At 37.3% G+C, this 16,377-nt stretch overlaps 1 protein-coding gene across 1 annotated transcript; it reads left to right on the top strand.

Moving 5' to 3' along the window:
* Positions 1-210: 210 nt before the first annotated feature.
* LOC121967193 (putative germin-like protein 2-2) lies at positions 211-1,208 on the top strand. The gene is made up of 2 exons (XM_042517266.1): positions 211-372; positions 458-1,208. Exons 1-2 carry the CDS (start codon positions 258-260, stop codon positions 1,018-1,020), a joined length of 678 nt encoding a protein of 225 aa, XP_042373200.1. The 5' UTR covers positions 211-257; the 3' UTR covers positions 1,021-1,208.
* The last annotated feature ends 15,169 nt before the right edge of the window (positions 1,209-16,377 follow it).

Raw genomic sequence — 16,377 nt, 5'->3', positions numbered from 1 at the left:
GTTTACCTTGGTGATGGACGTGTTTTAACAAATAAAGTTCATCAGAGTAGATGATAAATAAGGAGCAGGTGAAGACTATAAGCATTGACTGCAGCAGAAGGAAATTAAGCCACCGTAATAGACTTTTCAACTTGATATCTCAGGTAAGAACATTTCAAACCTAGCTAGTTACCCGCATCTGTTCTATATAAACCCATCACCTCTGAGCTCTCAATGCATTCACCATTAACCTCCAGCGCTAAGAATTCAAGCTAGGCATGGCTGTTAAACTCCTCCTCATTGCACTGCTTGCCTTGGCTTCCTGCAGTGCAATATTGGCTTCCGATCCTAGTCCCCTGCAGGACTTCTGCGTCGCCGATCTTCAATCAAAGGGTTTGCATGCATTTAACTTTTATCACGATCGTTTAACAAAATCGTTCCTCTCCAGTATTATATAAATCGATATTTTAATTGGCAGTATTCGTAAATGGATTTCCATGCAAGAACGCGGACGACGTGAGAGCGGAAGACTTCTTCCGTAGCGGCCTTGATAGGCCCGGCGATACCAACAACTACCTTCGCTCTAATGTCACCCCCGTAAACGTGAACCAAATCCCCGGGTTGAACACGCTCGGCATCTCCTTGGTTCGCATTGACTATGGGCCTAATGGTCTCAACCCTCCTCACACCCACCCACGCGCCACGGAGATCCTCGCCGTGATAGAAGGAGAGCTCTACGTTGGCTTTGTGACCTCCAACCTCAACGGCGGCGGCAACCGCCTATTCACCAAGAATCTGAGAAAGGGTGATGTGTTTGTGTTCCCGGAGGGCCTCATCCACTTCCAGTTTAACACAGGGAAAACTAATGCGATCGCGTTCGCCGGTCTCAGTAGCCAAAACCCAGGCGTCATCACTATCGCCAACGCTGTGTTCGGGTCGCAGCCGCCTATTTCTGATGATGTGCTCGCCAAGGCTTTCCAAGTGGACAAAAACCTTGTTGACTGGCTCCAGGCGCAGTTCTGGACCGACAACAACTACTAGAAACCTGCTTTCGTGTTCATGCATGCTATATATGTTGGAATAAGAAAGCCAGCAGTAGCGTCACTACTGTCTGCTAGCATGTTGTGTTATAATTTTTTATGTCAGTCGACGTCAATATGTAATGAATAATTGAAGACAACTTGATGAGATGGTCTACTAGAAAATAATAATATTTTATTCTAATTTCAGTCGAGCGCATATATTGTAAGAGGGCTGCTTTTCGCACCTCCTCTACATATCCCTCTTTCCGACCTCACTTCTTATTCTAATTTTCTTCCGTTTCTATCCTTTTCTTTTATTTGTTTTATTTGTTTTAGTTTTGTTCTTTATTCGTTTTCCTGTTTTTTTTAAGTTTTGTTTATTTTTTGTTTTTAATCTGTTTTTAAAATTTTTATCAATTTTATTTTTTTAATAATTTGTTATTATATATTTATAATTTTTGTTTATTTTTTGTTATAGATTTTAAGAGTTATCAACACTTGAAGTTTAAAGGATGGGTAATTTAAGAAGAGAGAAAGTTCTGATATGTGTCAAGTGTTGGAGGGGTAATTTAAAGGGAGAGGGGTATTTTGACATATGTCAAGGATTGAAGGGTGTAATTTAAAGAGAGTGAAAAGTTCTGACATATGTCAAGATTTGAAAGTGAAATAATTTAAAGGGATGAAAGATTTTAACATGTGTCAAGGGTTGAAAGTACAATAATTTAAAGGGATGAAAAATTTTGACATATGTTAAGAGTTGGAATGGGATAATTTAAAGGGAGTGTGTCAAGAGTTGAAAGGGGAGTAATTTAAAGGGATGAGAAATTTTAACATATATTACAGATAGAAGAGAGGTAATTTAAAGGGAATGGAGGTTCTGATATATGTCAAGAGTTGAAGATGCATAATTTAAAGGAGAGGGTATTTTGAAAAAAATTATAAAAACTAATAAATAAAATTGATTAAAAAATAAAATTAAATAAAATTTTAAAAATAATAATCAAAATTAATTAAAAAATAAAACTAAATAAAATTTAAAAATATATAAGTATTGATGACAAAAAATACTAAATTAAATTAATTAAAAAATAAAATTAAATAAAAATTAAAGAAAGTTACAAAATAATAAACAAAATTAATTAAAAAATAAAACCAAATAAAAATTCAATAAAATTTTAAAATATATAAGTATTATGAAAAAATAATAAATAAAATTAATTAAAAAAATAAAATTAAATAAAATTTAAAAAATAAAGAAAAAAGAAAGGGTAAAACTGTCATTTGACAGGGAGAGAGATGATGGGAGAGGGGGTGCGGTGTCAGATGGGGGGGGGGGGGGGGGAGAACAATTTACATATTGTAATTCAATTAATCGACTAAAGTTGATTGAGTTGACCGAGTAACTGAAGTTCAGTTAATCAAAATAATCAAGATTTATTCTTTGCCTAATAAGGTGTACGACAAACGACCCGAGTCGATTGGGATTCGATTGGAGTTTGAGTCATCAATAAAAAGGTTATATATTTTTCTAGGTGTGTTGCATGGTTAAGCAGAGATTGAGCCAATTAAAGATAAAGTCGTTAGACCAAAATATCACATAATAATCCATTTGAATCAACTGATAGAGGTTAATGAGCTAATTGAAATTCATATTGAATCGTTGGAGTTGAGTCATCAACAAAAAAAGGTTATATATTTTTCCAAGTCAGTTGGTTGACGAGAGATGGAGTCAATTAAAGATAAAGTCGTCAGACAAAAATCCCACATAATAATCCATGTATTATTAACTAATAGAGGTTGAACTAATTGAAAATCATGTTGAATTGATTGAAGATAAAATTATTGGATAAATAAGTTAATTATTATCCGATTGAATTACTTGATGCTACTAGTCGAAGATTTGAGCCAACCGAAAAAGAAACAATCATTGCGGATAAGCCTATGAGGTCTACATTTTGGTCAACTAAGGGACAATTTAAGTAGATTTAAGTCATCTAGATTGCAACTAATAAGGGAGCAATAAATCACATACTCTAAAACTTCATTCTCTACTTCATTTTTCATGTGCTTTAGACCATTTAGAAGGAGATTCGTTTTTAGAAAGGTTCATTCTTTGTTTTTTTTTCAATTGTTACTTTCTCATGTATCTTAATTATTAATCTTTTGTCAAAGAGAAAAGTAAAAAAAAAAATTGTACAATGTTTCTCCACTTCTAGAAAGAGATATTTTTTCATTATAGAGATTTCTATGGAGTAACACACTTAATAAGTTGATAGATTGAAGAGTAATACTCAGAGAGGTTTGAACAATATTATATCTTCATAACGCTAGATAGGATAGTAATTATTTTACGAGCTAATAAGAAGGGGGTGAGGAGAAGGTAAAAGTGAAACTGCTAAAAACAAAGAGAAAATCATCATTATCTAAGTTTTACCGAAAAAAACTTTATTAAAAATAAAGAATAATTCTTCAAATAGTTAAACAGATGTTTATATAAATTTTAGATCGTGAAATCAAAAAAAAAGGAAAGAAATTCTAATATGAGCTAAATTCATATCTTGTACAAATTCACAATTCTAAAATTTCTAAATAAATTACAATCCAAAAAACATAAAAGATAAAAATTTCTAAAAATACCTAAAACATCAAAAGAATAAAAATTATCAATAATAATAATAATAATCTTCAAATTCTTCTACATTAGTAACTCCAAGTTAAAAAGAATTCATCCACGACTTCTATAATTTAGAAGGAAGATCATTTTAATACCAAATTGACAAAATCTATTTACTTTGGAAATCCTCGTCCATCCTTCGACGAGTAGAACGTCGTGATAATTACCCTTCTCTTCCTGGCTTGACTGAATCACACATTTGTTTTCTAATATAAAAAATTGTTGATTTGGATGACGTGACCTCCTCTAACCATAGTATGACTCGGAGATTAAGATGGTTTGGAGGCTCATCCAGAAGTAACAAAGTTGGCTGCACAAAGAGAGCTATGGCCAAGGATATCCTCATCCTCCATCCTCCCCTGAATGACTTGGTCGGATGACACAACATCTCCTCCCCAACCTAGCTAAGATCTTTGATGCTTTGGCCTCTGCAACATCGGAGCCCAAAAACTGCAACCCTTCATATGTTTCTACGAGCTTCTTCGAGGAAATGGACCATTGATGTAGTGTCCATCCTAACTCTCTAGGACGTTATATTAGTTACAATGTTAGAAAGATGAAGGGGTGTTCATTCACCTTCATCTCCCTCCAATAAGTTCCATCAAAATATCAATTTGTAACCGATACTTGCTTCTTATATAATGAAGTGTCCAAGAACAATCCAGCAGGATTAGGCGTCGGTGATCAGAGTGCACGCAATGGAAGCGACGGTGGGCAAAAGAGAACATCCGAGAGGAAAGGGATTTGGCTCGTGAAACTCGAAGAGCTTTCCGGTCCGTGATCACGCTTCCAACGACAGTGACATCCATCAGCTTCTTCAATTTCTTCTCGGGAGATCACTGTGAGTTATCGCATTTATCTTGTGTTTGATTCATGCTGTCAAAAAGATAATAATGATATCAGAGCATTTTTGGAAGCATGAATTTCAATGCGCGAAATTGAGAAATCACGACTTTGCAATTTCACTCGATCTCTGCAAGAATCGACATCTTGAAGTTGCGATTTCCACCCGGCTATATGGAAATCGTGTAGTCCTCGGCGGCATAGTGTCGCTGCAGCAGAGGAGCACCGGCGACCGTGTTTAAATACTGGTGAAAGTCAGTCGAGAGAAACCTCGCATTTGTCGCGAGATAGAAGAAGAAAAATAGTGCTATTTGACGACATAGTTTTTTCTATTTTAATCGATTACTCAATCAATTCATTCATTTTAATCGATTGATAAGAAAATTAAATTGATTAATTTCACGGCACACTGATTTTTGTACTTAAACGATTTATCAATCGATTAAATTTGTTTGAATCGATTAATCAATCGATTAAATTGAAAAAGGATGAATAGTATTTTTGAGAAGGTGTGGTTTGAGAAAATTTTTGATTTGATTAAATCCAAAAGGAAAAGAAATAAACTTTCTCATAACACCATTATTAAACCATGCATGAACACTAGGTTTCTTGTTTAAAATTTAATTAAATATATTTATTAATTAATTAAATACATATAGAAATATATTATTAATTAATAAATATATATTTAATTAATTTATAATTTAATTAATTTATAATTTAATTAATTAAAAATTGAACTAGACCAACTTGTTCAATCAAACCCAGGTTTGATTTAAATCATTAATTAAGTAAATCAGTTTGATTCAATAATACCTAGATATGATTCAAATCATTTGTTGATTTAACCATATCAGTTTATTATTGAATTAATTGGAGTAGTTTTAATTACATAAGTTGGACTGATTAAATATGACCAGATTAGTTCTAGAGTGTCAGATTTGATCAAAAGATTAGATTTGTTCTAATAGTTCAGATTTAATCCAATGAACATTGGATTAATCAAACAAATCTAAGTTTGATCAGTAAGTCTGAGATTGACTTAAAATGGGTTAGATATAAACAAGAACAAATATAGATAAAACATCCCCTTTTAGTTAGATTTTGACTGGAAAATGGACCAAACGCAGGAGTTGGTCAAAAGATCCAATGTGTCAGTCACATGAGACTCCCTAAATAAAGAAAATTTATTTTTCTTATTTGCTTGTGCATTCTGTATATATTTATTCGATATGTGAGAATTGAATATGATCGATTTTGTTACTGGTTTATCGGTTTTGTACTGACATCATTATTTTTAATTCCAGATACCATGAATAATATACACGATAACTGGTTGCTATAAACGACAGTATGACCGTTGGGAGGAGATCAAGAAGCTGGAATATGACTCGGATCACGGAGTCGGTTGGCTTATTGGTCGGCTTGATTGGCTGTTCTAGAAACTCGAGCGAGAAGGGTATCCAGTCCAGGACAAAGAAAGAAGATGGGTTGTGGTTTATTCACTGTCAGAACATCTTAAGTAGATAACATTCCAGCTATGGGATAATTCTGAAGGGCACATCTCATATTCAAAAATGTGCAGACAGTTACTTTAATTGGAATGGGGTCTTGAAGAATTTGAAGAGGATCTAGATCCTGAAGAAATTGACCTTGAAGAATTTGAGGAGGATCCAAAAATGAATCCTGAAGATTTTGAGGAGAATTCAAGTCCCACAGAATTTAAGGACGATCTAGAAATGGACCTTGAAGAATTTGATGAGGATCCAGAAATGAATCCTGGAGATTTTGAGGAGGATCCAGAGATGGATCCTGATAAGGATCCAGAAATAGATCCTGAAGATTTTGAGGAGGATCCAGAGATGGATCCTGATGAGGATCTAGAGATGGATCCTGAAGAATCAGAGGAGGATCCTGAAGAGTATGTAGAAGATCCAGAAATAGATCTGATGGATACATCTGAGGTTGATCCATCCATCATAGAGTTCGGGATAAACGGGATACATTTTCCCACTGCTCTAGCATTTATCTTACTGGGAATGGTGCTAGCTTATCTATGTTACTAGTGTTCTGTTTATTGTCGTTATGTACGAACAATGTTAGCCCATTTAGTTTTTGAATAATGTAATAATTCCTATCGTGTATGAACAGATATATAAAAGTTATGTTATATGTTAACAAACTTGAAAATGATTAGTTTATTTCAGGATTCGTTCATGTTCAATAATATGATTAGTTCATATATATATATGATTCGTTCATGTTAAATGATTCGTTCATTAGATGAGATGCGTGTGATATAATTGATCAATGTTAATTAGATTGACACATACAAATGATGAGTAGAAGCCTAGTTACCACTTGATTTTGTAAACTAATTCTAATTTATACTGAGTCAATAATCAATTGCATACATATGAATTACACTAAAATAATAAATAATATGTTTATTTATGTAAATCATGACAACTAAAAATATCATAACTGAACTCAATAAAGGAGAAAAATTATATGGGGGATAACTACAAAATATGACACATTAAGATACAATACATTCTTGAAAAACAAGAAGTTCTAGAGGCAGTAAATCAATTCATGGATGAACCAGTTGATGGTTCAATAGCACATCACAGATGTGACCTTGATGCCTATAAGGCATGGAAAATGAAGGACTTCATTGCTAAGGGAATATTGATTAGTTCAATGGTGGATGACCTAGTATTTGGGTATGAGCCATTACCATCGGCTCATGCTGTTTGGGTAACCCTTAGAGAGAAGTACAATGGAGTAAGTCTAAGTAAACTCCGTCAGCTAACTATCATGTTTGATAGCTGTAAAAAACGTTTGAATATTACTATGGCTCAACATCTCAGGGAGATAGGTAACATGATTCGAGAGCTTAAGACTACTGGTCATGCGTTGACCGATGAACAATAGGTTCAAGTAGTTATCTGTTCCCTTCCTAATTCTTAGGAAATAATGAAAAAGAATCTGACCCACAGTGAGAGTATTAAGACTTTCACTGATGTCTCATGCCATGTTGAACTTGAGGCGGAGAGGATTGAATTCACAAGGATTTCTTGGTCAAGCTTTTGTAGTTGAAGGTTCTAGTTCCAAGAATAAGAAAATATAGTTTAAGAAAGGAAAGGGAAAAGGAAAGAAGGCTAGTGATAAAGACACCATATAGGATATGGACTGGGAGAGATGCCCAGGTGTCTTTCATGAGGATTTGGGGTTGTGAGGCTTACGTTAGACGTCAAGTCTCAGATAAATTAGGACCCAAATCCTACAAGTGCTACTTTATAGGATATCCCAAGGAAACTAAGGGATATTACTTCTACATTCCCAGTCAGTACAAGATAGTTGTAGCAAAAACTGGAGTCTTTCTAGAAATGGACTTTGTTTCTAGAAAAACTAGTGGGAGTACATTCGATCTTGAAGAAGTTCAAGATGCGGATCCTAGCACTGAAGCCTCGATGGAAGTTGAACTGGAACCACAAAGTGTTGTGGATGATGTTGTTTGACAAAGAGTTGAGGAACAACAACCAGTTCAAGTAGACCTACCTCTTCGCAGGTCTGATAGGATACGTCGTCAGCCTGAGAGATACTCATTTCTCTTGTCTGACCATGATGACGTTGTGCTCATAGAGGATGAGCCTATCACCTATCAGGAAGCTGTGATGAGGCCAGATTCCGAGAAATGGCTAGAGGCCATGAGATCCGAAATGGAATCCATGTACACCAACCAAGTATGGACTTTGGTTGATCCACCTGAAGGGGTAAAACTCATAGGGTGTAAGTGAGTCTTTAAGAGAAAGACTGGCATGGATGGACTTATCTATAAGGGTCGCTTGGTAGCTAAACGTTTCAAGCAGATTCATGGTATTGACTATGATGAAACCTTTTCTCCAGTAGCGATGTTTAAGTCCATTCGGATCATGCTTGCTATTGCAGCTTACCACGATTACGAGATATGGCAGATGGATGTCAAAATCATGTTTCTGAATGGAAACCTGCTTGAGGATGTGTACATGACACAACCTGAGGGTTTTGTAGATCCACAGCATACTAGCAGAGTATGCAAGCTGCATAAGTCCATTTATGGACTAAAGCAAGCTTCTCGGAGCTGGAATCTTCGATTCGATGATGCAATCAAACAGTTTGGTTTCATCAAGAATGAAGATGAGCCTTGTGTCTACAAGAAGGTTGTAGGGGATATAGTTGTCTTCCTCATATTGTATGTGAATGACATACTACTCATTGGGAAGGACATCCCTATGCTTCAGTCTGTCAAGACCTGGCTTCTCAATGAAGGACTTAGGTGAGACATCTCGCATTCTAGGGATACAGATCTATAGAGATAGATCTAAGAGATTGCTTGGCCTAAGTCAGAGTACATATATTGACAAGGTACTCCTTCGGTTTGCCATGCAGAACTCCAAGAAGGGATTTCTGCCGATGTCACATGGCGTGAGTCTTTCGAAGACTCAAGGTCCCTCTTCTAGAGAGGAGAGAGACTGCATGGATCAGATCCCTTATGCCTTAGTCATAGGATCGATCATGTACGCCATGCTATGTACTCGACCTGATGTCTCGTATGCTTTGAGCATGACGAGCAGATACCAGTCAGATCCAGGTGAAAGTCATTGGATAGCGGTCAAGAATATTCTTAAGTACTTAAGAAGGACTAAAGAATATTTCTTGATATATGGAGGCAATGATAAGCTAGTTGTAAAGGGTTACAGTGATGCTAGCTTCTAAACCGACCAGGATGACTATAGATCGCAGTCGAGATTCGTATTTTGCATTAATGGTGGCGCTGTGAGCTGGAAGAGTTCGAAGTAGGACACAGTAGCTGATTCTACGACAGAGGCCGAGTATATTGCTGCATCAGAGGCAGCAAAGGAGATAGTTTGGATTCGCAAGTTCATCACTGAACTTGGGGTGGTTCCTAGCATTGCTGACCCTATTGAGCTCTATTGTGACAACAATGGAGCTATAGCACAGGCGAAGGAACCTCGCTCACACCAGCGGACCAAACACATACTACGGCGCTTCCATCTCATTCGAGAGATCATCGAGAGAGGAGATGTAAAGATTTGCAGAGTACCTACAGAGGCTAACATCGTGGATCCCTTGACCAAGGCTTTGGCACAGAGGAAGCATGATGGTCACACTAGGTCATTGGGGCTTAGAACCTACACTGATTGGCACTAGTGCTAGTGGGAGATTGTTAGCTAGAGCCCTACTGCCAATCATTTGATGATTGTATTTTGGACTTGTTGTATCATATTCTATATAAATAAAGACATTTGATTTTTGGTTATTATACTTACTTGTATTGGTGTCAAATAAACTAAGTATAATAACGTCCTTGAGTAGAAGGTTCTTACCTATATCAATCGATTGGTTGAATCGATAGAGATGATATAGGGAACACTACTCTTAATCATTCCTAGTCGAGCATTATCATTCAATGACAATGTTAATGCAATAAGACTAGCATGTAGGTCAACTCGATGACTTGATCTCACAAGTCATGGATATAGAGATATCAAGTTGACACATGGGTATGCATTAGAGAATGTATACTGAATGACCCGCCATGAGAAAGTATCATGGATCGTTATATGAGTGTCATATACTTTCTCATGTGGCTATTAGTATGACTACTAGTCCTTAGACCTGAAGTCACCATGGATCCCTACTTAAGGAGTTATGTACTTTGGTTTCGTCAAACGTCACCCGTAACTGGGTGGACTATAAAGGCGATTACTGGGTATGTAATGAATTATGCAGAGGGATGTGAGTGATGTAGATGAGATCTATCCCTCCTATATGACGGGATTGACATCGATATTCTTGATAGAGTGAGACCACGAAGTGCATGACCATGCCCAAATGAGTCAATATAGGATATTGAGCTCATTTGATTTAGTGAGTCTACTTGGAGTTCAAGATTTAGATTGGTCAGAGGATGACACGGTCTACGCCTCACATTGATCAATCTAGATGTCTAGGATAGAAGGACACTTGTCATATTTTGTGAGGAGTCACAAGGTGATGTTGGATCTCAACATTCTTGTAACTTGGGTAGCAATGATGTATTGCTAGATACCGCTTATTGCTTATGTTTCTAAAGGAGTTTAGAAACATTGCCAACATTACAAGAACCTATTGGGTCACACACAAAGAACAAGTGGATGGAGATTAGGTTCATATGATGCACCAAAGATTGGATTCGGATTAATTTAAATTAGACTTATTGAGTTAGACTCAATTAGATTCAATTGTTAAATGAGTCTAATTTAAATTTGATTCATTGAGTCAATTTATATTAATAAATTGAGATTCATTAAATTAAAATTGACTTGAATCAAAGGTTAGATTTAACTCAACAAGGAAGAGAATTGGTCAATTTTGACTTGACCAAATGGAAGTTGAAACATCAAGTTAGACTTGATGTATTGCCACATCATGAAGGTTGACTCATTCTACATGGCATGACTAACCTTGCCACATCATTTCCACATCATCAAGGGAGATCAAGAGGTTACAATCCTCTATTTAATGTGGCCGGCCACATTAAATGGGGAGTTACCCATGTGTGGCCGACCACATAAAAGAAAAAGAAGTTTCATTTTGTGGCATTGATTTGGTGGTGTCGAATGCTTCTTCCTCCTTAGCTCTCTTCCTCCTCCTTTGCTGCTGTTGCCGTGGATTCCAAGCAAGGTGAAGGTGAGTGAGTTGAGTTCCAAGAGAATAGGGTGGATTGAAGGTCACAAAGGAGGGTACCTAGAGGAGTGTATGAGATTCGTTTTACTTTCTCTCCTTTCTCCCTTTTAAATCCTACCCGAGATCCCTAGAAAGTGCTAGCACACTTGTGGTACTCTCTTCTCCATCCTTGAGTGTTAGAGAACACATCTTGTTCATGTGGATACTTCTAGAGGAGTATCTATTTTGATACTCTTGAGATCCGGCACCGTTTGAACGAGCGGGAACGCGAAGGGCTTCGCTTCAAAGGTATAATCCTTTTTCATGTAGATCTAGGAGTAGATCTCAGTAGAAACTCGTATTCGTAGTTTTTCAAAAAATTTCTTTGCACGGATCTGTTGGCTTTGGGGCTTTCGGGTTTCCGCGACGCGAAAACGCGGTTTTCGCGGCTCGAAAAACCCAACAGAAGGTTCTAGTTCCAAGAATAAGAAAAGATAGTTTAAGAAAGGAAAGGGAAAAGGAAAGGGAAAAGGAAAGGAGGCTAGTGCCGTTGCTGTTAAAAATCAAATCAAGAAGAAAGGAAAGAAATATGGACAAAAACCTAAGACCAAGTTGACTTGCTTCAACTATGGTAAGAAGGGTCATTTTGCTCGGGATTGTATTGAGCCTAAAAAGGTAGATCCATCTTTAACATCTTTCCATGAGCATTATGTTGCAAGTACAGTGTTGTTAGATGATTCTTATCCTTTGTGGATTATAGATTTGGGAGCAATGTGTTGGACCAGATAAGGCTGACAAAAGGGGGTTGAGTTTATTTGTCAAAAAGTAAAACAACACCTTGCTCGACCGTTCAACTCAGATTAGCAGTAATAGTATAATTAAAATGAACAACAAAAAAAATGAAGGAAGAAGTTGTTGGGACCGAAAATGTAGCTAGAGGGGGGGTGAATAGCTCGGCGCGATCTCGTGCTCGTCGTTGCTTGTTTCTTCGGATGATGTGCAGCGAAAATATAAGAAACACAAACAACAACGCTAACTCTAGGGATTTACTTGGTATCCACCTCAAGAAGAGGTGACTAGTCCAAGGATCCACACACTCATGCACCCTCCACTATAAAAAAATACTCCTTCATGGTAACTATCGAAGGCGGAGAAACCTTACAAGCTCTCAGTACAAGAAGAAAGGAAAGGGAAACAAAATACAATAAGATCTTACAAGTTTGCACAAGAAACCCTAACCCTAACTTCTTCCTCGCCTCTTGACTTGGACGTGCACCAGCACAAGCCTCCAAGAATCTTCAAGAACTGGCGGTGAGAACTCTGTGGAGAAGCTGTGGAATCGTTGGTGTCACTAGAGAAGAAAGCCAAGAGATCTGTCGACGAAATCGCACGCCAACATCTTTATCCAGCGCCAACGGTCGAATCCTAATCGATTGGATTGCTCCCAATCGATTGGGGAGGCTTTGGATCGATCGACCGATCGATCCAGAGCGCCTCTGTGCTCTCGGGAATTGCCTGGATCGATCTCCCGATCGATCCAGGGCTTATTGCGTGAAATCGAAGCTTCTAATCGATCGGCTGATCGATTGGAGGCTCTGAATCGATCGACCAATCGATCCAGAGCTATTCTGTGCATTGTGAGCTTCTCCCAATCTATCCACTGATCGATTGGGAGGACGCTTGTCGCGGAGACTCACCCAATCGATCAGCCGATTGATTGGGCATGAGCTAATCGATCGGCTGATCGATCCAGCTTATGATTTTAGCCCAAAACCAAGTCCAAAGTCCCCTAAACCAACATCCGGTCAACCATGACCTGTTGGTACATCATGCCTAGCATCCGGTCACCCTCGACCTGCTAGGATTCCCTCACCAAGTGTCTGGTCAATCCTTTTGACCCACTTGGACTTTTCTCCTCATGCTAAGTGTCCCGTTATCCTTGACCCACTGGGACTTATCTCCACCAGGTGTCCGATCAACCTTGATACACCTGGATTTCCCTTGCCTGTCTTCACTCACCAGGACTTCCCTTCTGCCTAGCTTCACTCACTAGGACTTCACATCTGCCTGGCTTCACTCACAGGACTTTCCTTCTACCTAGCTTTACTCACTAGGACTTCTCATCTTCCTGGTTTCACTCACCAGGACTTTCCTTCTGCATAACTTTACTCACTAGGACTTCTCATCTGCCTGGCTTCACTCACAAGGACTTTCCTTCTGCCTAGCTTCACTCACTAGGTCTTTCACCTGACTTTACTCACCAGGATTTTCACCTGCCTGGCTTCACTCACCAGGACTTTCACCTGGCTTCACTCACCAGGATTTTCCAGTCAAGTATCCAGTCAACCTTGACCTACTTGACTCTCCTTCACAATCTCCCCACATGAACCATTGCACCTGCAATCTTTATGTATTATCTCAATGTATTGTCAAACATCGAAATCCAAATATCAAGACTCAAGCTTGAGCCAACTCAAGCTTAGTCAACCAGTCAACCTTGACCTAGTGATATTGCACCAATAATCTCCCCCTTTTTGATGTTTGACAAATACCCTTAAGTTAGGTTAATCTCATAGCCTCAACTTTCTTCATGTCAATGTATGAATGATGGTTTCCTTCATTCTCCCCCTTTCCTAGAGGGCAAACTCCCTCTAGGTAATGAAGGCCTAACTTAACCACACATTCTCCCCTTATTGGCATACATAAAAAAAAATTCTCCCCTTGAAGAGTTACCCAACGTTGTTCACAACTTCACTCGTTGCTCACAACATGATAATGAAAGTCTCATACCTTTCATTTTCCTTAATGCTCACCCTTGAGCATTACCACTTGAACAATGAAGATATCCACTCTCCATTGTATTCAAATGTCCAATCTTGAGCATTTTCACAAAAGAAGGTTAACCACCTTCCAAGATGTATGAAAAATAGATTTTCATGTCCTTAAAGAGTAACTCCCCCTAAAGACATGCACGTAACTTCTGTCATTGCACCAACAATAACTTGGAATCCCTAAACATATAGGAAACCCAAATTTAGAAGTTTTGAGATTCATAAATTCAATATAGAAACCAAACCTCAACCTAAACCTCTACTTAGTCTTCCTTAACTAATCCATCCTTGTTTCCATCATGAAAACTCCCCCTAAAGGTATACAAATATTTTTGAGGGGTTAGGAATGACTACATAGACCAAAAATGCTGAAAATAAGCTTTCCCAGCCAAAATCAGCACTTGAATCGATTGGAGTTGGGTCACAATCGATTGAACCCTGCTGAATCGATCCACTGATCGATTCAGACTGCGTGGATCGATCGGCTGATCGATCCAGCAAGCTTCTGCTCGCGGGAAAACTCTTCTCAATCGATCGCCCGATCGATTGAGGCACTCCGATCGATCGGGTGATCAATTGGAGCTCTGAAAAACTGAAAATTTATTTCAATGAATTTCAGAAACTCCCCTAAAAATCTACAAAAATTGAAAAATCATGAAAATTCATGTAGACATTCCTTAGGGCATATACTATCAAGAAAAAATAGTTTTCTATGAAAATACTTTCTATTTTCAAAGATTGACATAAACTTGGAAACTTGTAAAAAGTTTAGTGTTTTCTTCCAAGTTTATGCTCAACTATTCAATGATGATTACTATCAAAAGACAGTCTTCATCAAGGTTTTCCAAAGCATATTTAAAATCATTTTCAAAACCAATATCCAACCATATTCTTTGGGCTCAATGCACATGACTTGTATATTAGCTTTCCCAATGATTGGAAAACACATAACTATGTGTTTTGATGAACCTAAAACTCAAAAGAATGCACTAAATCAACACCTTGAGTTTTGTTCATCATCCTAACATCTCACTTGTATCTAATGTGCACTAAAACACATACAAGTCACCTTATAGTTCTTTTGTGAGATGTAAAGTCTGGTTTTGCCCTAAACTAGGGATCATGCATATCTATCTAGGCATTTTGAGGTTAGGAACATCCACTAAGGATGTTACTTGTTAATGAATGTCATTTGTCCTTAGTTTGCTAGGAATTAAAATAATGCATGATGTGTTATGACATACATCAAAGATAAATAATTTTCAAAAGAAAATTTCCTATGACTACATGATGTATGTATGACATGACATAATATTTTTATGTTTTCCATATGTAAACCATGAATGCAGAATTTGATGTCATGGCATATGATGGGCAAACAAAGCATGGTAAAATAGCATAAATAAAATATACCTAGATTATCTATCTAAGTATCCTAAAACCTTAGGTAACTTAACTTAAATCCTAGATTGCTCATGATTTCCCAAGAAGATGCCACAACCCAATTTGACATTTCTTTTGCTTTTATAAATTTTGTGCCAATTTAAATTAAGCATATTCCTCAAATTTTGGTACAATATACTCTTTCAAGAGTAACCAAAAAATAAGGCTTAGATTTGCCTTTAATTTCCTAAGAACATACCACAATCCCAACTTTGTAGTTCTTATGATTTTCTCAAATGTGTCAATTTTATTTTAAAATCAAACTTCTCACATTATGGCACATCTTACTTTTTTTAAGAGTAAACCAATAATCCTTATCATTTTCAAAGGTTAACAATAACCTTGAAAATGCTCTTAGAGTGCCAACTTTATCATGATTGGGTTAACTACTCTTTCAATTAGAGTTGACACTCTCTAACCCATCTAAGGGGCAGAGAAAATGCTCCTAGGAATTAAAAACCTATTGGTGCTCCTTGGATGCTCTAGGTACTCACTAGGGATAGCCTCCCTAGATACTTTCCTAGTGACCTTGTTAGACATCTTAGAAGCCTTGGTCACATTTCCTAAGTCAACTCTAGGAATTTCTTCCCTTGTGACCTTCTTTGTGACTTTCTTGGACTTCTTAGAAGTCTTAGTCACGTTTGTTGCAAAAATACTTTTAGGGATAACCTCCCTAGTATTTTTGACTTTACCATTTGACCTAGGGTTGATTTCATAATTATATGGAATCATATGATAAGAAGACACATCCTTTTTGGTTTTAGGTTTGTATCCCAAACCCCTATGGCCCTTGGATGATCCTTGTTGTGCCAAACCTAGGTTTTGCTCACTTTGCCCTTTTAGAATACTTTCCATCTTTTTTAGGGTCTTT

Source organism: Zingiber officinale, chromosome 3B (genome assembly GCF_018446385.1).
Source record: "Zingiber officinale cultivar Zhangliang chromosome 3B, Zo_v1.1, whole genome shotgun sequence".
In the NCBI taxonomy this organism is placed as follows: domain Eukaryota; kingdom Viridiplantae; phylum Streptophyta; class Magnoliopsida; order Zingiberales; family Zingiberaceae; genus Zingiber; species Zingiber officinale.
The sequence above is the reverse complement of the archived record's forward strand: the minus strand, read 5'-3'. Positions and strand labels throughout refer to the sequence as shown.